We start from the raw sequence: 23,060 nt of genomic DNA, 5'->3' as shown, positions 1-23,060 counted from the left end.
GCCTCTCATCTTAAAAGACAGCAATGGAATGTGCTGCGAACCTCCACTCCCTTTCCTTTCCCATACTATACTCTCATGCCTTATGAACATTTATTTGCCTAATGCTTATTAAGCACAGACCATGTGGTCTTATCTGGTCATATTTTTTGTTAGAAGCTTCAGGAGTCAGATCCTAATAGGGACCAGGCACCTCCAGAATTCTCTCTTCAACAAAAGATTCCTTCAAGGATGGAACCCACACCCAGCTGAAGACTAATTTACAACCTGGCAGGATCCACGAAGGTGCCAGCCCCTTCACCAAATGAGACAATAATTCGAGGGCCACCAGAGCCACCTGAGCAAGTCATGCCACCTGGAATCTCGTAGCCCCATTTGCCTCTTCTACTTTCCGAGCCCTTTGTTTAAAAACCCGTGTGTTCCCTCCACAAATTTAAGAGTGGAATTGCTTTCTACTCTTCCCATGCTAGCATGGATAATACAATCTTGCTCTCTCTTATCACAACTCGTCATTATTTTTGACTTATTTTGAGAAGCGGTGAGCGGCAAGACCCTTTTGCAGGTTACAATTTCTTATATTGCTTATTTTATTTTATTTTATTTATTTTGAGACGGAGTCTCACTGTCACCCAGACTGGAGTGCAATGGTGCGATCTCGGCTCATTGCAACCTATGCCTCCCGGGTTCAAGCAATTCTCCTGCCTCAGCCTCCTAAGTATCTGGGATTACAGGTGCCCACCACACCCAACTAATTTTTATATTTTTAGTAGAGACGGGGTTTCACCATTTTGGCCAGGCTGGTCTTGAACTCCTGACCTCAGGTGATCCGCCCGCCTCAGCCTCCCAAAGTGCTGAGATTACAGGGATGAGCCACTGCGCCTGGCCTCTTCTGTTGCTTTTATATCCTTCCTCAAGTAAAGAATAAGTAAATAATCATCAGGGTTTTTTGTTTGTTTGTTTGTTTGTTTTAAAGTATCTTTTAGTGGTTTTATTTTTTTTACACAACTTTTAAATTTCTGATATATATTTTTTGTAATTTTCTCAGTAGTATTTGTTAAGTATTTCTTCATTGATTGGCAATGCCGCATTCTTTACATATTGTTATTTTTTAATTTATAATCTATTCCTGGGTCTTGTTTCATTCTTTGTATTTTATTAGTGCTAACATAATAACTTTAAAATATCTGCCAGGAGAAATTCTCTTTATCTAGCATTTGCTTTTTTTAAAAACCTTTTGTTTTGAGACATGGTTTCCTTATGTTGCCTAGGCTTGTCTCAAACTCCTGGGCTACAGTGATCTCCTGCCTCGGCCTCTCAGTGTGCTAGGATTACAGGTATGAGCCACTGTGCCTGGCCAAAAAAACATTTTCTTAACCCTTCTAGCCTTTTATATTCTTTCAGATAAACTTGATAATGATTTCATTAATTCCCCTCATCTCCACAAACTTACTGTAATTTTAACAACAACAAAGAACTAGCTCTAATTAATCAACAGAGTAGTCTCTAATCTTAAAGTGCTTTCTAGTACAACTGCTTTGGGAAAACATTTGACAAGTTTTCTTGTAAGTTAAATATACCCCTACCCTTTGACTCATCAATACCATTTCTCGATATTTGTCTGAGAGAAAGCTAAACATGTCTACACACAGGCCTTTACATGAAGGTTCATAGCAACTTCATTTAAAACAGTCCAAGTTGGGGAAAAACCTGAATGTCCGTCAGTAGGAGAATGAACAAGCAATAGCTGTCCATATGATGACATATAACCCAGCAATGAAAATGAACGAACTACTGATACGCACTGTGGATGAATCTCAAATGCATTATCCTGAGAGAAAGAAGCTAGACACAAAAGAATCAATACTGTAGTATTATACCATATGATGTTTTGGAACAGGCAATACTAGTCTCTCTCAAAAAAAGTCACAATGGTGGTTGCCTGGGAACCAGGGTTGACTGGGAAGGGACTTGAAGGTGTCTTCTGGGGCTATGGAAATGTTCTACATCTTGAAAGAGGTATGGGTTACATGGATGTATTCTTTTGTCGAAGCTCATTGAAATGTATAGTTTAATATTTGTACATTTTTATCCCTCCCCCAAATAAAGTTAAAAACCTTTTTCAATTAAAAAAAAAAAAAAAAAGTCTTCCAGTTTCTCCTTGGCCAATTGCAAGGCTTACTCTGAAATTTTAGCTTGAATGATACAAATAAAGATGAGAGGTTTGTGTAAAAACATTTATTACTTGCTGATTGGCTATTTTGCATTGTACTCTTTCTTTAAATATGGAAGCACATTATTAATAAATACCATTAAGCATGAAGAACCAAAATAAAATGCATCAGGGAAAGGCAGCCTCTCTCTCAGTATATCATACTCTCTGCATGGCACAGTTTGAAAGGTGAACTCACTTTTCCCCAAGTGGTAGTAAGTAGAATCTTGATCACATTATGACAGGCAAAGAATATCCTTCGTTTGAGAATCAGATTATACTTGCACCTGATCTTCAGGAGGAGTCCAGGAGACGCTGTACATCCTGTCTCAGGATCTGAACCTTTACCGTTTGCCATGTCAATCTAAGGTGCCTGCTCAGATAGTGAATCTTACTGGCTGCAGCGTTAAGCCTCTGGATTTTATTACTGGCAGCCTAGAGAGGTTAGAAGAGGAGGGTAGAATTGTGGCCTGGAATAAGTTTTTTGTTTTGTTTTGTTTGTTTGTTTTTTTAGAACATCCTTTAAAAAGTTTATCCTTATCATTTTATTTTAAATATCTGGTGGCCTGATTTGTGTCCCATGATGTGATGATGTGATACTTCTAAAAAAATTCTGATTCTCACTGAAGCTAGGATGTCCCTCTTTGTCATCCCCCAGTTTTCCTTTTGTTTCTAAATGAGTACGTTTGATAATCTGCTGGGGCTGTAAACCTGTGAGCACTCACCAATCAAAAGGATCAGCTCTCAGCCATGAAATGACCTTGAGTGAACTTCAGGGAGATTAACTGGGAGAGAGGATTGAACATTTCTGTGTGAGTGCAGTGCCTAGAGAGAAATGGAGAGCGAGCGAGGTGGCACCGTTTCCTGGAATCCAGTGGTGGTCTGGTGCACGAAGTGTGAGCAGCAAGATCCTAGATACTCACCTTACACCTTGGTGCGGATAACAGAGGCAGAGATGAGGGCCTATCACCGTTTAGTAGGAAGTTGCATCAGGCTAGAATATGTGGCAAAAAAAGGTAGTGTGGAAGCAATGATGCATGTGTTTTATGTATGTGTTTCATTTCTCCTCATTGTTAGCACAATGATTTAAAAGTAAGAAATTTTACATTAAAAAAATTGTATTTTGCAGTACTGTCTCAAGTTTTTTGTGAAGAATTTCTAAAATGACTTTTTAAAAAAGCATTAATTAGCTATTACAATATTGTAGATGGTCATTTATTGATATGTTCATAGGTAGATTCGTAATAAAAAGATACAATTTTCTGAAAAATTAGGTTGTAATATGGAATGTGTGTGAGCTTGTTTTGAAAGCCTACATATGTCTGCACATACATATACATGCACTGAGTATTGTATAACAATGAGATAACTGGTTAATTTTGGTTAAAGGAATACGTTTTACTTAATTTTGTTTGGTTGTATTTTCTATTTTTTAAAATTACCAACATATCTTGCTTTTTTTCCAAGTGGTAGTAAGTAGGATCTTGGTCACTTCATGGCAGCAAAGAATATCCTTCATTTGAGAGTCAGATTGTACTTGCACCTGATCTTCAGGAGTTCAGGAGATGCTCTACATCCCATCTCAGGATCTGAACCTTTACCATTTCAATATTTCTATATTTCTTCTATGAAATGAAAGTGAAAATAAGAATCCAGGTTATGAAATTCATATTCCTGGAGAAAAATGTTGAGTCTGAAAGGCTTCATGTTAGATGCATGAACTGATAACAGACTGATGGTCTCAGAGTAGAAAAAGAAAAGCGCTTCCCTTCAGTGGGCTGGTGAGAAGAAACATCATTTCTAAGTGTGCTTTCTGTGTACTTGGAAGCCAGCAGGACAGATGTTCTCAAAGCTGAAGCAACTACTTGTTTCTAAGACTGCTTCTTTTAGAAATGCACTTAGTGGCATGCTCCCACCTTTTGTTTGTTTGTTTGTTTGCCTTGAAAATGTTTATAATACATTTATTCCCTTTGGATCACAGGCTAGAAAAGGTGATTAAAGCAAATGTCTTAGGCTCTCTCATTACCCTTTATACTTGGAACCTGTTTCTTCAAGAGTGGGAAGTTATTAAATGAAGTGTGCTTTAAAAATAATCATTGTTGCAGTATACTTTCTGATTGAGACATGATTCATAGTTATATACCATATACATATTTAGTATGTAATGCATAAATTATATTCTCAAAGGCAATGGCTATGATATATTTGCTACTTAGATAAGGACAACTTGTTAAATAGGTTTTGCTTTCCATATTTAAACATGTGTGCTCACCTATGCATGCATACAAATCCTTACAAGGCTTGAATTGAAGTGTATATGATTGCTCTGATTTTATGAAAATTAAATTATTACAAGGGCTTTCCAACTCTGTTAGTAGTGAGGAGAGGAAATAATTTGAAAGAAGAATAAGAATTGCCAAATCCTAAGCTCACAGCACTATATATGCCTTATTTTTTTCCCTACTAAAGAAGATTATGAAATGTTCACCTGTATTCTTTAGCTGTCAGTCATTTTATTCTGTGACTCAAGACAACAATGAAAGGTTGAGTATGTTAATGTAAGTTTTGTGAGTATCTGAAAGACCTTTCTGACATTACTGCAGCATTATGTTCATGAGATACTGTCAGTTGCCTTTTCGGACTAAAGTAACACTGATTCCTTGGGATTAGGGGAATGAAACTAGAGATAACACGCTGATAGAAATATGCGTTAATAAAGACCCATAGTTTATGTAATTGTTCGGGGGTCAAGGAGGGTTAGCAACTGGAGGTTTGCTTTTCCACTGACTGTCCCCCCTCCCTTTTTTCTCTTTTTAAAGAAAAAAGTATATTTATAATATATATTATTATATTATATTAATATTATAAAATGAATGCTTCTAAGAGTAGCACCAGCTGCTGTAACAAACACCCAAATTTCAACGGATTAATAGATTCCAACACACTGTCCTCCGTCAGAGAGCTGTTTTCTCTCAGTGTTTTAGGGACCCTGGCTGCCTCTATCTTGTGGGTCTGCCATTTGCTATACTTGGAGGTGTCACCTTGCAGCCTGGGAGAGGGAAGAGAGAGTGGCCAAAGCAAACTTGTTTTTTAAATACCCCAGCTTAGAAGTGAAACATCATTTTTGCTTACCTCCCATTGGCATTCAGTCACATGACCATAACTGAAGGTAAAGGGGTGGGTGGGAGATTGAGGTCCTGGCTAGGCAACTGCCTTTCAGTGGTAAAGCTACCGTATGGAAGAGGATCTGTGACATTTTGATGGGCAGCGAGCTATCTCTGCTTCAATAGCTCATTGCAATTCAACTTAAGCAGTACCTCTATACATACATATATAAAAATATAAACAACATTCTGTTCTGTATCTCACTTTCTTTTTAAAAAACTTAATATATTTTAAACCTCCTTTCCTGTCAGTAGCATAGATATATCTGATTTTATTTAATGCCTCCATTGTATTCTGTTATATGGCTTTATCATCATTTATTTAACCAATCCTCTATTAATGGTCATTTGCAACAAAAGAACAAGCTATAATAAACATCTTTGAACCCATTTACTTTGTACTCATGTTAGTATTACCTTAGAAATCCCTAGACATGGAATTTCTTGGCTAAAATGCTGCATATTTAATATTTTGACAGTTATTTTTAAATTAATCAATGGAAAGATTGTACCTATTTATACTTTCACCCATAGATAATCTGCCTACGCTCTTACCAACCCAATCTTATTCATTGTTAAGATAATCACTAATCCATCAGGCAGAAAATATCTCATTTTGTTTTAATTTACATTTCTTTATCCATGGTTTGAATGTATGTGTCCCTCCAAAATTCATATGTTGAAACCTAACCCCCAAGGTGACGGTATTAGAAAGTGGGGCCTCTGGGAGGTGGACAGGTCATGAGGAATCCACCTTTGTGAATGGAATTAGTGCCCTTATAAAAGAAGCTTCAGACAGCTGCCTCCCTCTTCCATCTCTCCTGCCATGTGAGGACTCAGCATACATCCCTTTCACCCTTCCACCATGTGAGGATGCAGCAAGAATGCACTATCTTGGAAGCAGAGGGAAGTCCTTGCCAGACACTGAATCTGCTGGTGCCTTGACCTTAGACTTCCCAGTCTCCAGAACTGTGAGAAATAAAATTTCTACATTTGTAAATTACTCAGTGGAAGTATTTTGTTATAGCAGCAAGAACAGACTAAGACATGTGGTTAAACATGTTTTGATATAAATTTATTGGCTATATTTCTTCTATCAATTGTCTGTTTCCAGTCTGTGCCTATTATATTAGTTTCCTGTGTCTGCTGTAACAAATGACCACAAAACTTGATGGCTTACAACAACAGAAATTAATTTTTTTCACAGTCCTAGAGGCCACAAGTCCACACTCAAGGTGCTGGTAGGGCCACTCTCTAGAAGCTCTGGGGATGATTCCGTTTCTTGTCTCTTCTGGCTTCTGGGAGCTCTGGCTATTTCTTGGCTTGTGGTTGCATCATTCTGATATCTGCCTCCTTCTTCACATGGTTTTCTCTGTGTTTCTGTCTCCTTCTGTTTCTCTGTCTAATCTCCTTTCTCATCTCATTATACTATATCATATTATTGTATTATACTGAATATACAGTAATGATAATAATTATTATTGTTTTGTCCACACACTGTTTCCAATCAATAGGTTTCACTGGTTATGGGCCAGTGATATGTGAATTAATAATAAATATATACATAATCCCTAAGTCATTATTCCATAAAATATGTTTTTTCTTGTCTTCATGTCAGCAAAAACAGTGAACTGTTGAGAATAGTGATCTAAAGTCAATGTGATCTAAGTAAAATGTAATTGTGTTTAACAAGTTCAAACTTTGAGTATATTTGCATGATGAATTACAAAAAGAAAAGTAAGAGCATTGATGCTTGGTTCTATTGGACTGGATATATAATTACCAAAGAATCTACATTATCATGCTATGAGAGAGGAGGGATTTCTCAAGTTAATTCATTTGTTTTTTCTCTTATCTAAGCACTTCCGCAGTTCAAATCCTCCCTGCACTCTGAAGCAGTGTGTGTCCCTGATGTCAGCAGTGGCGCAACCCACAAACCACCCTAGCATTTGGATGCAGTCGCATTTTCTTTTGAGGACATAGACCAAGAGCTGTGAAGTATTTCCCTGGGTCTGAGCAGCGTTCAAAGAGTAGATTTCCAGGGCTATGTGCACCTGCCAGCACTGAGCACTGGACCATGAGTGCCCGGGGCAGCCAAGTGTTCTTTAATACATATGTTCATGGGGGTAGGGTGTGAGATGCTGAGCCCTCCAAAGTGAGGGTCTGGGCAGGGGGTGCCACAAGGAACTCTCTGGAGGTGGTGGGAGGGAAATATTCCATTCCTTTTTCTTTTCTTTTTTTTTTTTTCCTGAGATGACATCTTGCTCTGTTGCCCAGGCTGGAGTGCAGTGGCATGATCACAGCTCACTGCAACCTCCGCCTCCCAGGTTCAAGTGATTCTCCTGCCTCAGCCTCCTGAGTAGCTGGGATTACACGCACGTGCCACGACGCTGGCTAATTTTTGTATTTTTAGTGGAGTTTCACCATGTTGGCCAGGCTGGTCTCAAACTCCTGACCTCAGGTGATCCTCCCACCTCGGCCTCCCAAAGTGTTGGGATTACAGGCATAAGCCACTGCACCCTGCCAAATATTCCATTTCTTGATCTGTTTGATGGTTACATCAGTGTATATTTGTCAAAATTCCTCAATGTATGCTTAAGGCTTTGTGCACTGTATTGCATGTAAATTATACTTCAATAAAGTACCAATAGCGTAAAAAATAAAGGCTACCAGTGCATACTTTTCTGTAAGTAAACTAAAGGGGTAACCACATATAATGCCATCACTTTAACACAACTGTTTCATATATTCTTTTCTCATACACCCACACATAAGTGCATAAACATATCACACACTTGGTTTTTTCTTTCTTTTTAAAAATCTGGCTATAATCTCACCATTTGTAGGATTTTTGTGTCCTTGACATTGTATCTTAAATATTTTTTGATGGATGCAGTCTTTATACTTGTGTAATGATTGCTTCCATTTTTTCACTCTGGTAAAAATATTACAGTCTACACTGTTACATATAAAGTTTTTATTATGTTCTCGTGATATATTTTCAGATATAGGATGAGTGCATAAAATATTATGGAGATTTTAATGACTGTAATGGTTAAGACATTGGGCTTTGGAGGTCAGAATGAGCTGGGTTCAAGTTCTGGATCTGCATGATCTTGGACAAGCTACTTCAAATCTAGTTCAATATCACCCTTAGAGTTGTTTTGAGGATTAAATGAGGTCACATATATAAAGTATCTGGTATGGAATCAACCACATAAGTGCTCAGAGATCACCAGATAAAAGATTGAGAAACTACTTTTCATAAGGATGCTACCTGCTTCACTCCCTGAGGTTATGCAGAAGCACTGATTTTCCATTGTAACCCCAGCATTGTGTATTAGAATCTCAATTATTTTATGGATGAAATGAGATATTCTATTGCTGTTTAAGTTTCATTTGTTGACAACTAGGAAGTTGGACATGTTCTAGTGTTCTTGATTTTTAAAATCTTTAAATTTCCTTCTAAACAATTATTCTGTCTTTCAAAAGCCTTTACTTCATTATTTGTTATGAATAAGACAAAAGTCACTATTATAGGGCAGGTTAAGCATCGCTATAGCACAGGAGCCAGTAAAAGAAGGAAATATGTCTGTGTTATTTCTGACCTGGCCAATAAAACAGAGTGGTGAAATGCATTATGCCTCATGGGCTGGCCTTTTGTACCAGCCCAGCAACTGGTGTCTCTGAGCCTCTGGTCCAGAGTTTCCTCAGTGGTCAAGTCTAGTCTAGTTGTGGACGTAGGAGGGTGGGGCAGGCTGGAAGATGTTCATTTGAGTGTTAGGGCACATCCCTTTTCTGTTATTGTGCAATAAATTCAACTAGTTTATCTGTGGCATGCAAAGTTAGTGTCGAGCTCACAGCTGGTGCCCTATTCATGTTATTAACAGGTACAGTCTTTACACAGCGCCTGAGAGCGGAGATCCTGGTTCGTGGCTTGTTACGTGTTATTGCAGACTCAGTTGTTGGGATCTAGTTTGATGAACTGGCAGACGCTTCTGTTCCTTCTGTCCCCTTGATTCTCTGGGCAAAACAGTGATGTCACAGGGTCTGCCAAACTTGGGGGAGCTGTTCTCTGCTCCAGACCATACCTTTTCCCCCTTAACCTAGGTATTTATTTATTTAGTTCTTTTTTTTCCCCCTCAGATCATACTTGAATCTTTTTTTTTTTTTTTTTTTTTTTTTTTTTTTTTTTTTTTTGAGACGGAGTCTTGCTCTGTCACCCAGGCTGGAGTGCAGTAGCGCGATCTCGGCTCACTACAAACTCTGCCTCCTGGGCATACTTGAATCTTTTAAATCACAGTGTGACAGAAATTTCAGAAGAGCAAGAGTGGGGGGCTAAGGGTTTCACTGCCCTTTATCCCTTATCCATTGCAGCAATCAGTGTTGAGATGTCATCAGCCCTGTTTCCTGCCCTCTGTTGTAAGGAGGATGACTCCAATCATTAGCAAAGGTCCTGGCCCCAGAGCACATGCTGCTCTCTCAGCCTGGGAAGTGGGCAACACAGGGATATTGCTTGCTGGCTGCAGTGGAATTCCCGTGGGACATGCTGGACTATTATTTCATTGCCTGAGTCTGGAGGCTGTGTGTGGCCTTTGATACCATCTGTATTTCTGGAATTGTGGGGCCAGGGTAAAATAGAGTCACACTTCTGTGTACTTATCAAGGATAGAAAAGAGACAAGTTTTTCCCTAGTGTATTTGTTTGCCCAGGATAGAAATTGTGTTGAAATTGAATTATCACTTCCCTTTGCCTTATGTGGGTAACAGAGGCAAGTTTCTGCCAGGCATGATGGCTCACACCTGTAATCCCAGCACTTTGGGAGGCCGAGGCGGAAGTTGGAGACCAGCCTGACCAACATGGAGAAACCCTGTCTCTACTAAAAATACAAAATTAGCCGGGCATGGTGGTGCATGCCTGTAATCCCAGCTACTCGGGAGGCTGAGGCAGGAGAATCGCTTGAACCCGGGAGGTGGAGGTTGCAGTGAGCCGAGATTGCACCATTGCACTCCATCCTGGGCAACAAAAGCGAAACTCCGCCTCAAAAAAAAAAAAAAAAAAAAAAAAAAAAGACAAGTTTCTCCCTAATCTAAGCAAGCCAAAAATGGCAAAGAACAAGCGGGAAGCCTCCACAGACTTCTGTGAGGCCGGGGCAGATGTGTAACAGGCACCAGCGCCTTGGTGGGTCACGGTTCTGCTCACCTTTTCCTGGGAGAAGGAAAAACCCTTTTACTGGTGAGAACACTAAGACTCAGAGTGTACTTGCCCTGATCACCTATCTAGAAGGTGGCAGAAAGTGCCTTTGCATGCAAGTCTGTCTGAATCTGAAGCAGGTCCTTTCCCACTGCAGTGGAGGTGTTCTTTTAGAACGAAACAGTTCTTGCACTTCCTCCCCTACCTACCTATACAGGAGTGGGAGGCAGGGCCTGCCAGCCGCAGGGCGGTCTTTCTGTTTTGGTATAGAGCATAAGTGTGCCTTACTGGGGGCAGAACAGAGCATGCCCTATTCCAACAGGCCCACAGTGTCAGGCAACTGAAGACTGGGTGTATCTGCAGTCATCTCCATCATGAGTCAGAGGATGAGTCCAAGAAAGCCTCATGATCTGTTGCAGCGGGCCAGGTTGGTCCATGTGGCTCCTTTGCTGGGAAGACTTCAAGGATAACCATGTCACTTCCTGGCTGGAGACCAAGCACTCTCAGCAAAACCTGTACTCAAAGCAAAGCAGCTCATTGCTATTCTTAGAAAAACAAATTATGAATTTTAGTCCTGTTCATTTGATAGCCACAGGAGGCTGGTGAGAAAGGTCTCTGTCGGGGGATGGAGGGATGGGCAAACCTCAGATTCCCACGACACTAGTCAGCCTTTCAGGGTTGCAGGAGCCTTTGCAACTCAAGGCCAAGCAAAGGTCTGGGAATTCTACCAAGCGTGGCTGAAGTTGGCCCTCTTAGAGTCAGGTGATCCGGGCTCTACAGTTATTTGTTGCATAACCACAGGCAAGTTCAGGAACTCTCTGGGTCTCCATGTTGTTGTTTGAAAAATGAGATGGTGTGGGGATGGCTGACTTCGCTAATGTCTGTTCCCCTTTCAGATCTTACATCTTTAAAATGTTTAAAGCACACCTCAAATATTAACATACAAGAACAGTAAATTACACCTTATGATTTTTGTTTTTCTCTGAGTTCATCATCTCTTAAATATGCTTGCTTGGCCAGGCGTGGTGGCTTGCGCCTCTGATTCTAGCACTTTGGGAGCCCAAGGCAGGAGGACTGCTTGGGCACAGGAGGTCAAGTCTGCAGTGAGCTATGATTATGCCACTGCACTCTAGTCTGGGTGACAGAGCAAGATCCTACATATTAAAAAAATAAAAATAAAAAAATGCCCAGGTATGAACAAATGATAAGGAAGCTCTATTTCTGAGTATGCCACTTTCCTAGAATGCTGGGAGATTTTACTCTGAAGAACTCTTTAATTACATAACTTCTGTTTCTGCTGAAATTCTCTATGTTGTTGTCTACTTGTGTTTTACATTTTATTACAGAAAATTTGAAATGTAGCAAGAGAATTATGTAACAAACCCCTGTGGACCCATCAACCAGCTTCAACAATTATCTACATTTTGTCAATCATGTTTCATCTACCCCCCACTTCCACCCCATGCATACTTTTGGCAAAGGGGAGTGGCTGGAGTATTTGTAAGCAAATCTCAGACTTCATATCATTTCACTGTTAAATGCTTCAATTTGTGTTTCTAACAGAGAAGGCCCCCCTTTGTATAAAATATGACTACCATGCCATTATTACACCCACTGAATTAACAGTGACGAAGGAGTTCTTTGAACTTTTAGTGAATTCAGGGTGGAAGTGGTATTGGGATGAAGAAGCCCTGGTCTGGATTTATCCCCTTTACCCAAAACAATGGGGGAATTCATTGAAGGGGATCTTGGGGCTTAAGCTGTCACTTGGCCCACCCCTTACAAGACTTTCAGAAAGCAAATTTGGAAAAGACCTGTCTGTTCAGAACAATGGATATAACTAGCATTTGCTCAGCACCCTTTGTGTACATCTCCATATATATTATCTCCTTTAACCTCCACACCAAAAAGCTGAGAGTAGAAACCAAGGCTCAAGGAGGACCTTCCCAAATATTAACTTCTGATTGGTCAACCCTAGAATATCATAATGTTACTGAAACAATAGGAAATTCCCCATACTGAATCAATAGGAAATTCCCCCCTAGCATCAGAGCATAGGTTATTGGGTTCATGCCTTAATCTAACCAGATGTTTAACTCCTGTAGCAACAATAACCAGTTCATTCATTGTTTATTGTTGTTTGGTTTTTTGTTTTGTTTGTTTTGAGACAGGGTCTCCATCTGTTACCCAGGCTGTAGTGCAGTGGCACAATCATGGCTAACAGCAGCCTCAAACTGCTAGACTCAAGAGATCCTCCTGCCTCAGCCTCCCAAGTAGCTGGGACCACGGGCATACACCAGCATGTCTGGCTAATTTGTTAATTTTTTGTGGAGACAAGATCTTACTCTGTTGACCAGGCTGGTCTCAAACTTCTGGCCTCAAGCAGTCCTCCTGCCTGGGCCTCAGTACCCAGCTACCAGTTTATTCTTTAAGATTCCCTGGGAAATAGTTAAATGAAGATAATATCTTATTAGGCAGACAGAACATGAAAATGCCTTCCTCTCTTCAGCCCAGGTTGAAGGATTCTAGGCAGTCTTCCCCTCTCTCTAATTCGCTTTCCCCAAATGGATATGAGGGCAAATCACAGGGCTTATAAGTCATTTTCTAGGATTAGAGGACCTTTGTAGATTTGTGCTTGAAAGGATTGGATTTTTTGCATTGGAAACCTATAACTTATTATTCAGTTAGGAGAATCTTTAAATAGAAAACTGAAAAAGTGCCTCCTTATATACATTTAGCAGTAGGAAGAGGCCCCTTAAAGTATTCTGGGAGGGGGGAAAAAAGGAATGGAGATAAGGTGGGGAGGAAGGAAGTGAGGTAGGGAGGAAAATAAAAATTAAAGAACCCTCATGAATCCCAGATTGATTTTATGACCTGTTTTGAAAGGAGCTCTAGTAACTTATGTTGTTTGTGTTTAAGGTGTCCTTCTGCAGACCCAAAGTTGTAGGCAAATACCTGCTTTCGTAATCAGATCATCCAGCAGGTTTCCTGTGAAGCTACTGAAGCTTAAACTTCAGGGTTCTTTCCTTGTATTGGTCCCTCCCAAAGCCTTGGTAGGGGCTCTAGAAATGTGTTCCCCGCTCAGATGCATAAACTCCAAAGCACACAAACCCAGATACAGCCCTGGGTCTCAGGAATTAAGTTCTCAAGGGAATGATGTGCCAGAACCATCTCTTGATAAGTCCCAGATTTCCCAGTAGTACAACTTGCCTTTGTTTCTTTTTAATTTCTTCTTGTAATTTGCACATATTTAACCCCCTTTGTATTTCATTTGTGCAGATGAAATTATGCAGCAGGAAGTCAGGCCCTTGATGGCGGTGGAGATAATAGAACAACTTCACAGACAATTTGCCATTCTTTCAGGTAAGGAGGACATTCATTTGCATTTCCAGATTTTGATGGGGGTGGAGGGTCTTGATGGGAAGGCCCAACCTCTTGAACCTTGAGGAATATTATACTCAAATCTTACTCACCCCTTAGGCCTCACCCAGGACTAGAACAGGCTGAGGCCTATCCTGCCAGAAGAGGGTGGGATCTCATATATATTATTACCTTTGCTGTTCAGTGCAATCTGATCTTTCCCAAAGGAGCACATTTCTTTGTGGTTGTAAATAACAGAGCTGAAAAGATTTTGAGGAAAGAAAAAGAGATAACTACTGACATCAGCTGCCACCATGATGTTCTTCCAATGTTCCTGTTGGATGTTCTTCCAAGATTCCTCCTTAAAAAGGCCTAAGTTCTAAGGGTTCCCAAATGTTGCTGAGGTTATTTGTTCTCTGGGAGAACTGTCTTTTATTCTTAGCTCATTTAAGGGGATTTCCATTAAGCATTTAATTGGGAATGAAGAGAAACTGTTCTGACTAAAAGTCTAGCATTTTTTGAGCCTAGACACAACCCTGAAAGGCTGTCATGACTTGAATATTGTTCTTTCTTATTCGCCTAGCTAAGGGTGACATGACTTTAATTACTAAAACTAGAAGTAGATGCCAAACCCCAAATTGTAGTTAGACCCAACTTAGAGAATGAAGTGGTGACATTAGATGTCCTTAGTATATAACATGGAGGGATAAAGTGGCAAGTTACTATTTTCAACTTTTACATCTCTTCTGAAAAAAACAACAAAGCCATCTTAGTTACATCACAGAGAGAATATGTAGTTGGCGTGAATTTTATTCTACAACATGGGATGTAAAAAAAAAAGTCCCATCTCTTTCTTTTCTCCAAATCACACTTAATCTGCTCCAGGCTCCTCATACCACTGATTTGAAGGAGATGCGAACTCAGTTACTATTGGGATACTTCTCCCAACCCCAGCATTGCCTCCTGGGTGGCAACATCTTACATAATCCAGGACATTCTGGGGGAATTCTCTGGTCTTCACATTAGTCACTGCTCACATAGTCACTGAAAGCTCCATAAATACAGGGTCCTCCTTTTTCTTCTTTCTGTCTGTATTGCCAATACTTAGATCAGAGACTAGAACATAAAAGGTGCTCAGTACAAAAATATCCAAGTCCCTGTGGTCTATTCTGTGAGGCCCGTGGTCTCCCTGCTCCCCAAATGCCTAGTTAGGCACCATTGGTCCCTGTGGGAGGACATAACCAGCCTCCTGAAGGCTCATAGCTTCCCACTATGAGTCTAGGCTTGCGCAAGACAAAAGGCAGAATGGGGTCTGTCCTCTGGGTTCCTGGAAGCTGTTGCTGTGGCCCTACCACAGAAGGCTCCAAGACCACCATGCAGCTCAAGGTCTGGAATGGATGACAGGGTGGGCTGGGGTTGGGTAGATTCCTAGAGCCTCAGACTAAAGCTCTAAGGCCTCAATGCATGATTCTGGCCTATATAATTATGCAATGGCTCATCTCAGGAATCAGTCTAGTGACTGATTAATTAATACATTTATGATCCAAATTTATCTCCTTTGAGTATTATTGAGGCATTTCTTTCTGTTCTTATGACTTAGAGGCAATATAGAAAAAACATGAACTGGTATCAGACAGCTCCAGATATGAATTTGGATTCTGTACTTACTAGCAGCGTCACCTTGGGCAGCTTACTTCTCTAAGCCTCAGTTTTCTTATCTGTATGATGGGATTATTGTAACTTTTTTTTTTTTGAAACGTAGTCTTGCTCTGTCATCCAGGCTGGAGTGCAATAGGATAATCTCAGCTCACTGCAACCTCCACCTCCCAGGTTCAAGTGATTATCCTGCCTCAGCCTCCTGAGCTGCTGGGATTATAGGGACCCGCCATCATGCCTGGCTAATTTTTGTGTTTTTGTAGAGACGGGGTTTCACCATGTTGGCCAGGCCGGTCCTGAACTCCTGACCTCAGGTGGTCCACCTGCCTCAGCCTCTTAAAGCGCTGGGATTACAGGCGTGAGCCACCGCACCCAGCCAGTAATTTTGAGGATTAAATGACATAATGTATGAAAAATGCTTAGTATTGCAACTGCTAAATAAGTGTTTCTCTTTTTTTCCGATATCTTTTATAGTGCTAAATAAGTGTTTCTCTTTTTTGCTAATACATTTTTATAGTTCTATAAAATGTTTATTTTGGAGTTCTATTACAAGTAAGATAGTTTTTATAAGGAACTGAAGTCATGCTCACATAACTATGGTATACAATGCCACCATTGATTAGGAATAGAGAGGATTGTCACTCCTTAACGTAGAACAGAGAACTGTGGAAACACACACTGGGCACAGAATACACTTCTGCTTTAGGAAGTTACTTTGACCATAATAAAGATAACCCTTCGTTTCTGAGTTTCTTTTGTCATTTAAGTTTGTCTTCTTTTTTTCTTCTCTTTTCCTTTTTTTTTTTTTTTTTTTTTTTTGAGACATGGTCTCGCTTTATTGCCCAGGCTGGGGTGCAGCGGCACAGTCTTGGCTCACTGCAGCCTTGACCTCTCAGGCTCAAGTGATCCTCCTACCTCAGCCTCCTGAGTAACTGAGACTACAGGCAGGCACTGGCGCACACCATCATGCCCAGCTAATTTTTAAATTTTTTGAAGAGATGGGGTTTTGCCATGTTGCCCAGGCTGGTCTGGAACTCCTGGGCTCAAACAATCTTTCCATCTCAGTCTCCCAAAGTGCTGGGATTACAGGCGTGAGCCAGCACGTCCAGCCCAAATTTGCCTTTCTTATGAAGGAGAAGCATGGATTCGCTGTGATAGTAATTACAGCCTTGCAAGCCTGCAGGAATAGCGGCAGCCGTGGGTCTCTCTGAGTCAGCACTTTGTTTGGAATCAGAGGCCTGCTTTTCATCTTTAACCATCTCTCTTTTTCTGGCAGAAACAGCAGGTGTCAGCAAGGAGGCTGTTGTGGGGGCCAGTACAGTTGTTGTAAAACAGAAATCTCTCTAATTAGGTCTTTTCCCATGGCTGTGGTAGCCTAAGAGCTGCAGTCTCAGCCCCAACTCGCAGCAGTTTCCTTTTCCTGATTCAGGCAAGTAAGGTAAATATTTTCCCTACAAAATTTTCTACCAATTTCATTGATCTCTGGAAGGAGCCAGAGGCCCTGTCAACCAGCAAAGCTGTGGAGAAGATAGAGCCTTTTCCTCAATGCAGCTCTAGCTGCCTAGTCTGCTGAACTGTGCATGTGTTCCCACGGCTGGTAGAAGAGCAGAGGCTCATTACATGAAGCCTGACCCAGATTTGTGGCCCAATGGTTTGCAGCCTTGAAGCCTGTGGGCAGGGCCACCAGCGGGAATTGGATATTGACCGGGGCTGGGGCCTCTGGGGGCTCTGACATTGGAAGACACCTGCATGTTCACAGTGAACTTGGGATATTTCTAAATTCAGGGCTTAGCTAGGAAACGAGAGTATAACCTGGTTAGTGTGGTGGAAACGTTCTGGGCTTTGGACTCAGACAATTCTGGGTTCACATTCCAACACAACCAGTAGGTGGCTCCGAACCTCGGTTTTTCATCTGTAAGAAGAAAAGTGCTCAGCATGGTATCTGACTACCAGGGAACTTAACCTCTGAGACTTGTTGGTTTGTTTTTTAAACTGCATAACGAGGTCTGAAGATAGAAACTCTTGGTATTGGATCAGAGGCTCAATGACATTAAGGTTGACATCTTTATGATTCTCTTGATGTTTTCTTCTTACTTGTCAACTCTTGATTCAAGGTGGCTGCTGCAATTCCAGACATCAGGTCAGTGTCCAAAGCAGGAAGAAGGAGAAGGAAAATGCTGGCTTCTTCAGTTCCGTTTGTAGAAACTCTTGGCTGCCTTCTGCTTATGTCTTATTCTAGAATTATGTCACACAGCCATTCCCTGGCAGCAAGAGAATCTCAGAAGGCAAGCATTTAGCTTTCTAACTGCCACAGGAGATGGTGGTCAGGGAAAAGGGGATTGGGAGTGAATTAGCCATTTATCAACATTGCCACAGCTCCTTTCCTTTAATTATAAGGAATTGTCCTTTTAGCTTTATCTTGATGGTTGTTTCCCACTTGGAATTACTGTGTCTGAATCTCTCTCTTTCACTTTCTCTCCCTCTTTGCTCCCTTTCTCTGCCTCTGTCTTGTGGCAGCTTGAATCCTTTTGAAAGTAATTGATGAAGAAATCAACTGCTCAATACTCTTAGGCTTGTAGAGTCCCCAGTTTCCCCTCATACACACCAATGAACCCCAGGTTTGGTGGCGGGTAGGGCTCCCAGGGGTGAGTGGGGGACTCCTACCTGAAACAATGGAGAATGTCAAACCAAGGAAGAGATCAGAGCCCCAACTCCTAACTTACCTATGGAGCTAGTGACTTGAAACCTGGGCGATGAGAACCAAGGGTGATATCTAGAGCAGGACTGTTTAATAGACATACAGTGTGGCCCACACGTGTACTTTAAAATTTTATAGTAACCATATTAAAAAGGTTAAAATAAATGGATACAATGAATTTTAATAATATATTTTAAAATTACCCATATCTGAAATAATATTTTCACATGTACTCAATATTTAACATTATTGAGATTTTACCTTTTTTATTCTAAATCTTTGAAATCTAGTTCGCATTATATACTTACAGCATATCTCAGTTTGGACTGGTTACATTTCAGGTGCTTCATAGTCACATGTGTCTAGCGGCTGTTGGATTCGGTAGTGCAGGTGAGAGGGAAGGTTCTCAGTCATGTTTGACTGAATATCTCCTTTTTATAACAAAAGATTTGTATTGCCCTCTGCCATCCTAACATGAAATTTATACATACTATAACTTGTATCTGCAAGGGTGGGCTCAACAACTACAACAAACAGACTCCAAAGGGTATAGGGCTCCAACTGTAACCACCCAAGGGGTTGACCTTGCCTGCTGCCCAGACAGAGCCAGGGGAATTGCAATAGAGAAAGAGTAATTCATGCAGAGCCGGTTGTGTGGGAGACTGGAGGTTTGTTATTACTCAAATCAGTCTCCCCGAGCATTCAGGGAGCAGAGTTTTTAAGGATAACTTGGTGGGTGGGGGAAAGCCAGTGAGCCAGGAGTGCTGATTGGCCAGAGATGAAATCACAGGGAGTTGGACCTGTCTTCTTGTGTTTAGTCAGTTCCTGGGTGGGGGCCACAAGATCAGATGAGCCAATTTATTGATCTGGGTGGTGCCAGCTGATCCATCAAGTGCAGGGTCTGCAAAATATCTCAAGCACTGATCTTAGGAGCAGTTCAGGGAGGGTCAGAACCTTGTAGCCCCCAGCTGCAGGACTCCTAAACCGTAAGTTTTAATCTTGTGGCTAATGTTAGTCCTACAAAGGCAATCTAATCCCCAGGCAAGAAGGGGGTCTGCTTTGGGAAAGGGCTGTTACCGTCTTTGTTTAAACTATAAACTAAATTTCTCCCAAACTTAGTTCAGCCTACGCCCAGGAATAAACAAGGACAGCTTGGAGGTTAGAAGCAAGATGGAGTGGATTAAGTTAGATCTCTTTCACTGTCTCAGTCATGATTTTGCGAAGGCTGTTTCAAAACACACATAACAGAAATTAAGTTCTTACTCTTTTTTTTTTTTAATACTTTAAGTTCTAGGGTACATGTGGATAACGTGCAGGTTTGTTACATATGTATACCTGTGCCATGTTGGCGTGCTGCACCCATCAACTCGTCAGCACCCAAGTGCTTACTCTTTTTTTTTTTTTTTGAGGCGGAGTCTCGCTCTGTCGCCCAGGCTGGAGTGCAGTGGCGCGATCTCGGCTCACTGCAAGCTCCGCCTCCCGGGTTCCCGCCATTCTCCTGCCTCAGCCTCCCGAGTAGCTGGGACTACAGGCGCCGCCACCACGCCTGGCTAATTTTTTTGTATTTTTAGTGGAGACGGGGTTTCATTGTGTTAGCCAGGATGGTCTCGATCTCCTGACCTCGTGATCCGCCCGCCTCGGCCTCCCAAAGTGCTGGGATTACAGGCTTGAGCCACCGCGCCCGGCCCAAGTGCTTACTCTTTTACCACTTCTGCATGTATGTTCCTGGTCAGCAGACAACTTTTCTCCATGTGGAGGTTCAGGAATGAAGGCTCCTTTGAGTTTTTGGTGCTTACTGTTGTTATGCATATTGCAGCCTTCTTCTTACGTGTGTCCGGGGAGCAGACAGGCTAACAGAACATGGAAGGAGCATAGTGCTTCTTAAAATTCTCAGCTCCGAGATAGCATACAGCACATTCCATTGACTTGAACTTGTCACAGTCATTTGAACAAACATAACAGCATGGGATCTGGGAAATGTAGTGTAGCTGTGTGCCCAGGAAGGGTAAACTTAGGTGAATAGCCGCCCCTACCTATGCTCATATTCTTAAAAATTAAAAAATAAAATATAAGGAACTGCAATGTAAAGGAGAAATCAAAGGAAACTAATTATAGTAAAGTAACATATCTTTCAATAGCACGTATTTCCACATACATGTCTAGCTACATGAGAATAATAAATGAGATGCTTGCTCCTCAATTTGGAGTCACCATAAATGTGATGGGTGCAAATGCTGGGGTGTGATGGGGTGATCGGATACCTGCAGTGACTTTATTAAGATTAAAAGAAAAAAAATTTTTGGCCGGGTGTGGTGGCTCACGCCTGTAATCAATCCCAGCAGTTTGGGAGGCTGAGGTGGGGGGATCACCTGAGGTCAGGAGTTAGAGACCAGCCTGACCAACATGGAGAAACTCTATCTCTACTAAAAATACAAAATCAGCTGGGCATGGTGACACATGCTTGTAATCCCAGCTACTCGGGAGGCTGAGGCAGGAGAATCGCTTGAACCCGAGAGGCGGAAGTTGTGGTGAGCCGAGATCATGCCATTGCACTCCAGCCTGGGCAACAAGAGTGAAACTCCATCTCAAAAATAAATAAATAAATAAATAAATAAATAAATAAATAAATAAAATAAAATAAAATAAATAAAATAAAAATTCTTTATGAGTATCTGTAAAAACAGAGTTAGAGGCTAGGTTCAGAGCATTTTAAATGGATTTTTCACTTAAATTAAGCCTCTAGTAAGACATTTGGAAGTCATGCAGCATGTGGGGCAATTCTTTGTTTTATTACGGAGAATGGGTCATTTAGTATTCCAGGCCCTGAGATTTCCAAAGTGCCTCCCAGGGAATGGTTCTGCCATTTCCCCAGTGAAAACCTTGTGTGGAGGAGAAAGGGAAAACAGATATTGGAAGGCAAAGAGCAGTAGGAAGATGCTTTGCACCCTTCCCCATCATTGATCTTTGCCATCTTCCTATAGGATTTCCCGTATTCTCAATTCACCTCTGTATGAAGCCTTCTTGCCAACTATCCCCAGGGCCCTTTCAGCAATCCCCTTATGTTCCCCAAGCGCTTAATGTTTTCTGCAATAAAACTAGATGTTTTTCACTTAATGAAAAGGTACAAAATCATAGTAGGAGGAGTAGTTTAGGTTATCATTTTACTTAGTACCAAATAATTCGGGGTGTTTTTTTTTTTGTTTTTTTTTTTGTTTTTTTTTTTTTTTTTTGAGACGGAGTCTTGCTCTGTCACCCAGGCTGGGGTGCGGTGGCCGGATCTCTGCTCACTGCAAGCTCCGCCTCCCGGGTTTACACCATTCTCCTGGCTCAGCCTCCCGAGTAGCTGGGACTACAGGCGCTCGCCACCTCGCCCGGCTAGTTTTTTTGTACTTTTTAGTAGAGACGGGGTTTCACCGTGTTAGCCAGGATGGTCTCGATCTCCTGACCTCGTGATCCGCCCGTCTCGGCCTCCCAAAGTGCTGGGATTACAGGCTTGAGCCACCGCGCCCGGCCAACTCGGGGTTTTTTGTATTCCTTGAATGGGACTTCGGAATGATCACTTTCTTCCTATTGCATTACCGCGTTTCCTCAGAAGGTGGCACTAGATGCCATGTTGTGGGTTGCCCCGTGGTGGTAAATCTAGCTGTGTTTCCTTGATGCTTCTGCCTCTTAAGACTAATATTCAACAATAGGTGGGTGTCCACAGTTAACCTTAGGGCCTCTCTGCTGTTCAGTATTGGTAGTAACTAAGATAGAAGAAAATGTCGCCTTTTTTCATTTAGGTGGGGTTAACTTTAATACAGTCAACTATAAAAAGGTAAAATTGACCAGGTGCAGTGGCTCATGCCTATAATCCCAGCACTTTGGGAGGCCGAGGCAGATGGATCATTTGAGGTCAGGAGTTCGAGACCAGCCTGGCCAACATGGTGAAACCCCGTCTCTACTAAAAATACAAAAATTAGCCGGGCGTGGTGGCGTGTGCCTGTAATCCTAGCTACTCGGTAGGCTAAGGCACGAGAATCGCTTGAACCTGGGAGGTGGAGGTTGCAGTGAGCGGAGATCGCACCACTGCAGTCTAGCCTGGGCGACAGAGCAAGATTCCATCTAATAATAATAATAATAAATAAAAGGTAAAATTAAATGGCATAATCACATTCTAGTGAATATTTTAGCGTGTTTCAGTTCCTTGAAATGTTTTAGCCATTCCCTCAGCAAATGTTGATTATGCAATTACTACAGTGTTATAATGCATCTAAATTTAGCTTTTTAAAGACACAAATTCTCTGAATGCACGTTTCTCTGAAACTTCCCATAGTTGTGAAACTGCAAAGAGGAAGAATATTATTAGATGAAAGCTGTTAATATCCTTATCAGTCACTGTAATGAGGTAGTTTAACATACTTGTCTTGGTAAACATCTAATCTATAGATTTCATTTTTGGAAATTTAGAGTAAACATATAGGATTAATAAAGAGGTACCTCTTGGGGACGGATGACTGACCATCCAGACAAATCTCACATGGTTTCATTCCACAGCAATTGGTTTCTGAGCACCTAAGACCCATATTAACAACACCCACAAGAGACTTGTGCAGAAAAACCACAGCACTAACTTACTCTTTACGTAATATACTTATGTTTGCTCAATGACGCATTCCTTTTCTTGAAACAAATTTATGTGGAAAATGAGATTATAAACAGAAGATTCTTATCAGGCTTGGAGTCAGCACCAGAGAGTTGGCCGAACGATCTTACAGTGGTGTCATCAGATAGACTGGTAACA

General features: G+C 41.3%; 1 protein-coding gene and 1 long non-coding RNA gene across 10 annotated transcripts in view; both read left to right on the top strand.

Moving 5' to 3' along the window:
* The window catches only part of MCF2L2 (MCF.2 cell line derived transforming sequence-like 2), a 254,021-nt gene that overhangs the window by 25,591 nt on the left and 205,370 nt on the right, over nt 1–23,060 (top strand). For all 9 annotated transcript variants that reach the window (XR_012430895.1, XR_012430896.1, XR_012430897.1 and 6 more), the window contains exon 2: nt 13,843–13,926. Coding sequence is in view for 6 of the 9 variants with exons in the window: in XM_065540255.2 (XP_065396327.1) it covers nt 13,843–13,926 (84 nt within the window). In the remaining 3 variants the exon portion in view is untranslated. The remainder of the gene's footprint in view (nt 1–13,842; nt 13,927–23,060) is intronic.
* LOC141409655 (uncharacterized) lies at nt 3,025–8,034 on the top strand. The gene is made up of 2 exons (XR_012430898.1): nt 3,025–3,222; nt 7,231–8,034. It is a non-coding gene; the product is annotated as an uncharacterized lncRNA (long non-coding RNA).

This window comes from Macaca fascicularis, chromosome 2 (genome assembly GCF_037993035.2).
Source record: "Macaca fascicularis isolate 582-1 chromosome 2, T2T-MFA8v1.1".
Taxonomy (NCBI): domain Eukaryota; kingdom Metazoa; phylum Chordata; class Mammalia; order Primates; family Cercopithecidae; genus Macaca; species Macaca fascicularis.
This window is presented reverse-complemented; position numbering and strand designations above follow the sequence as displayed.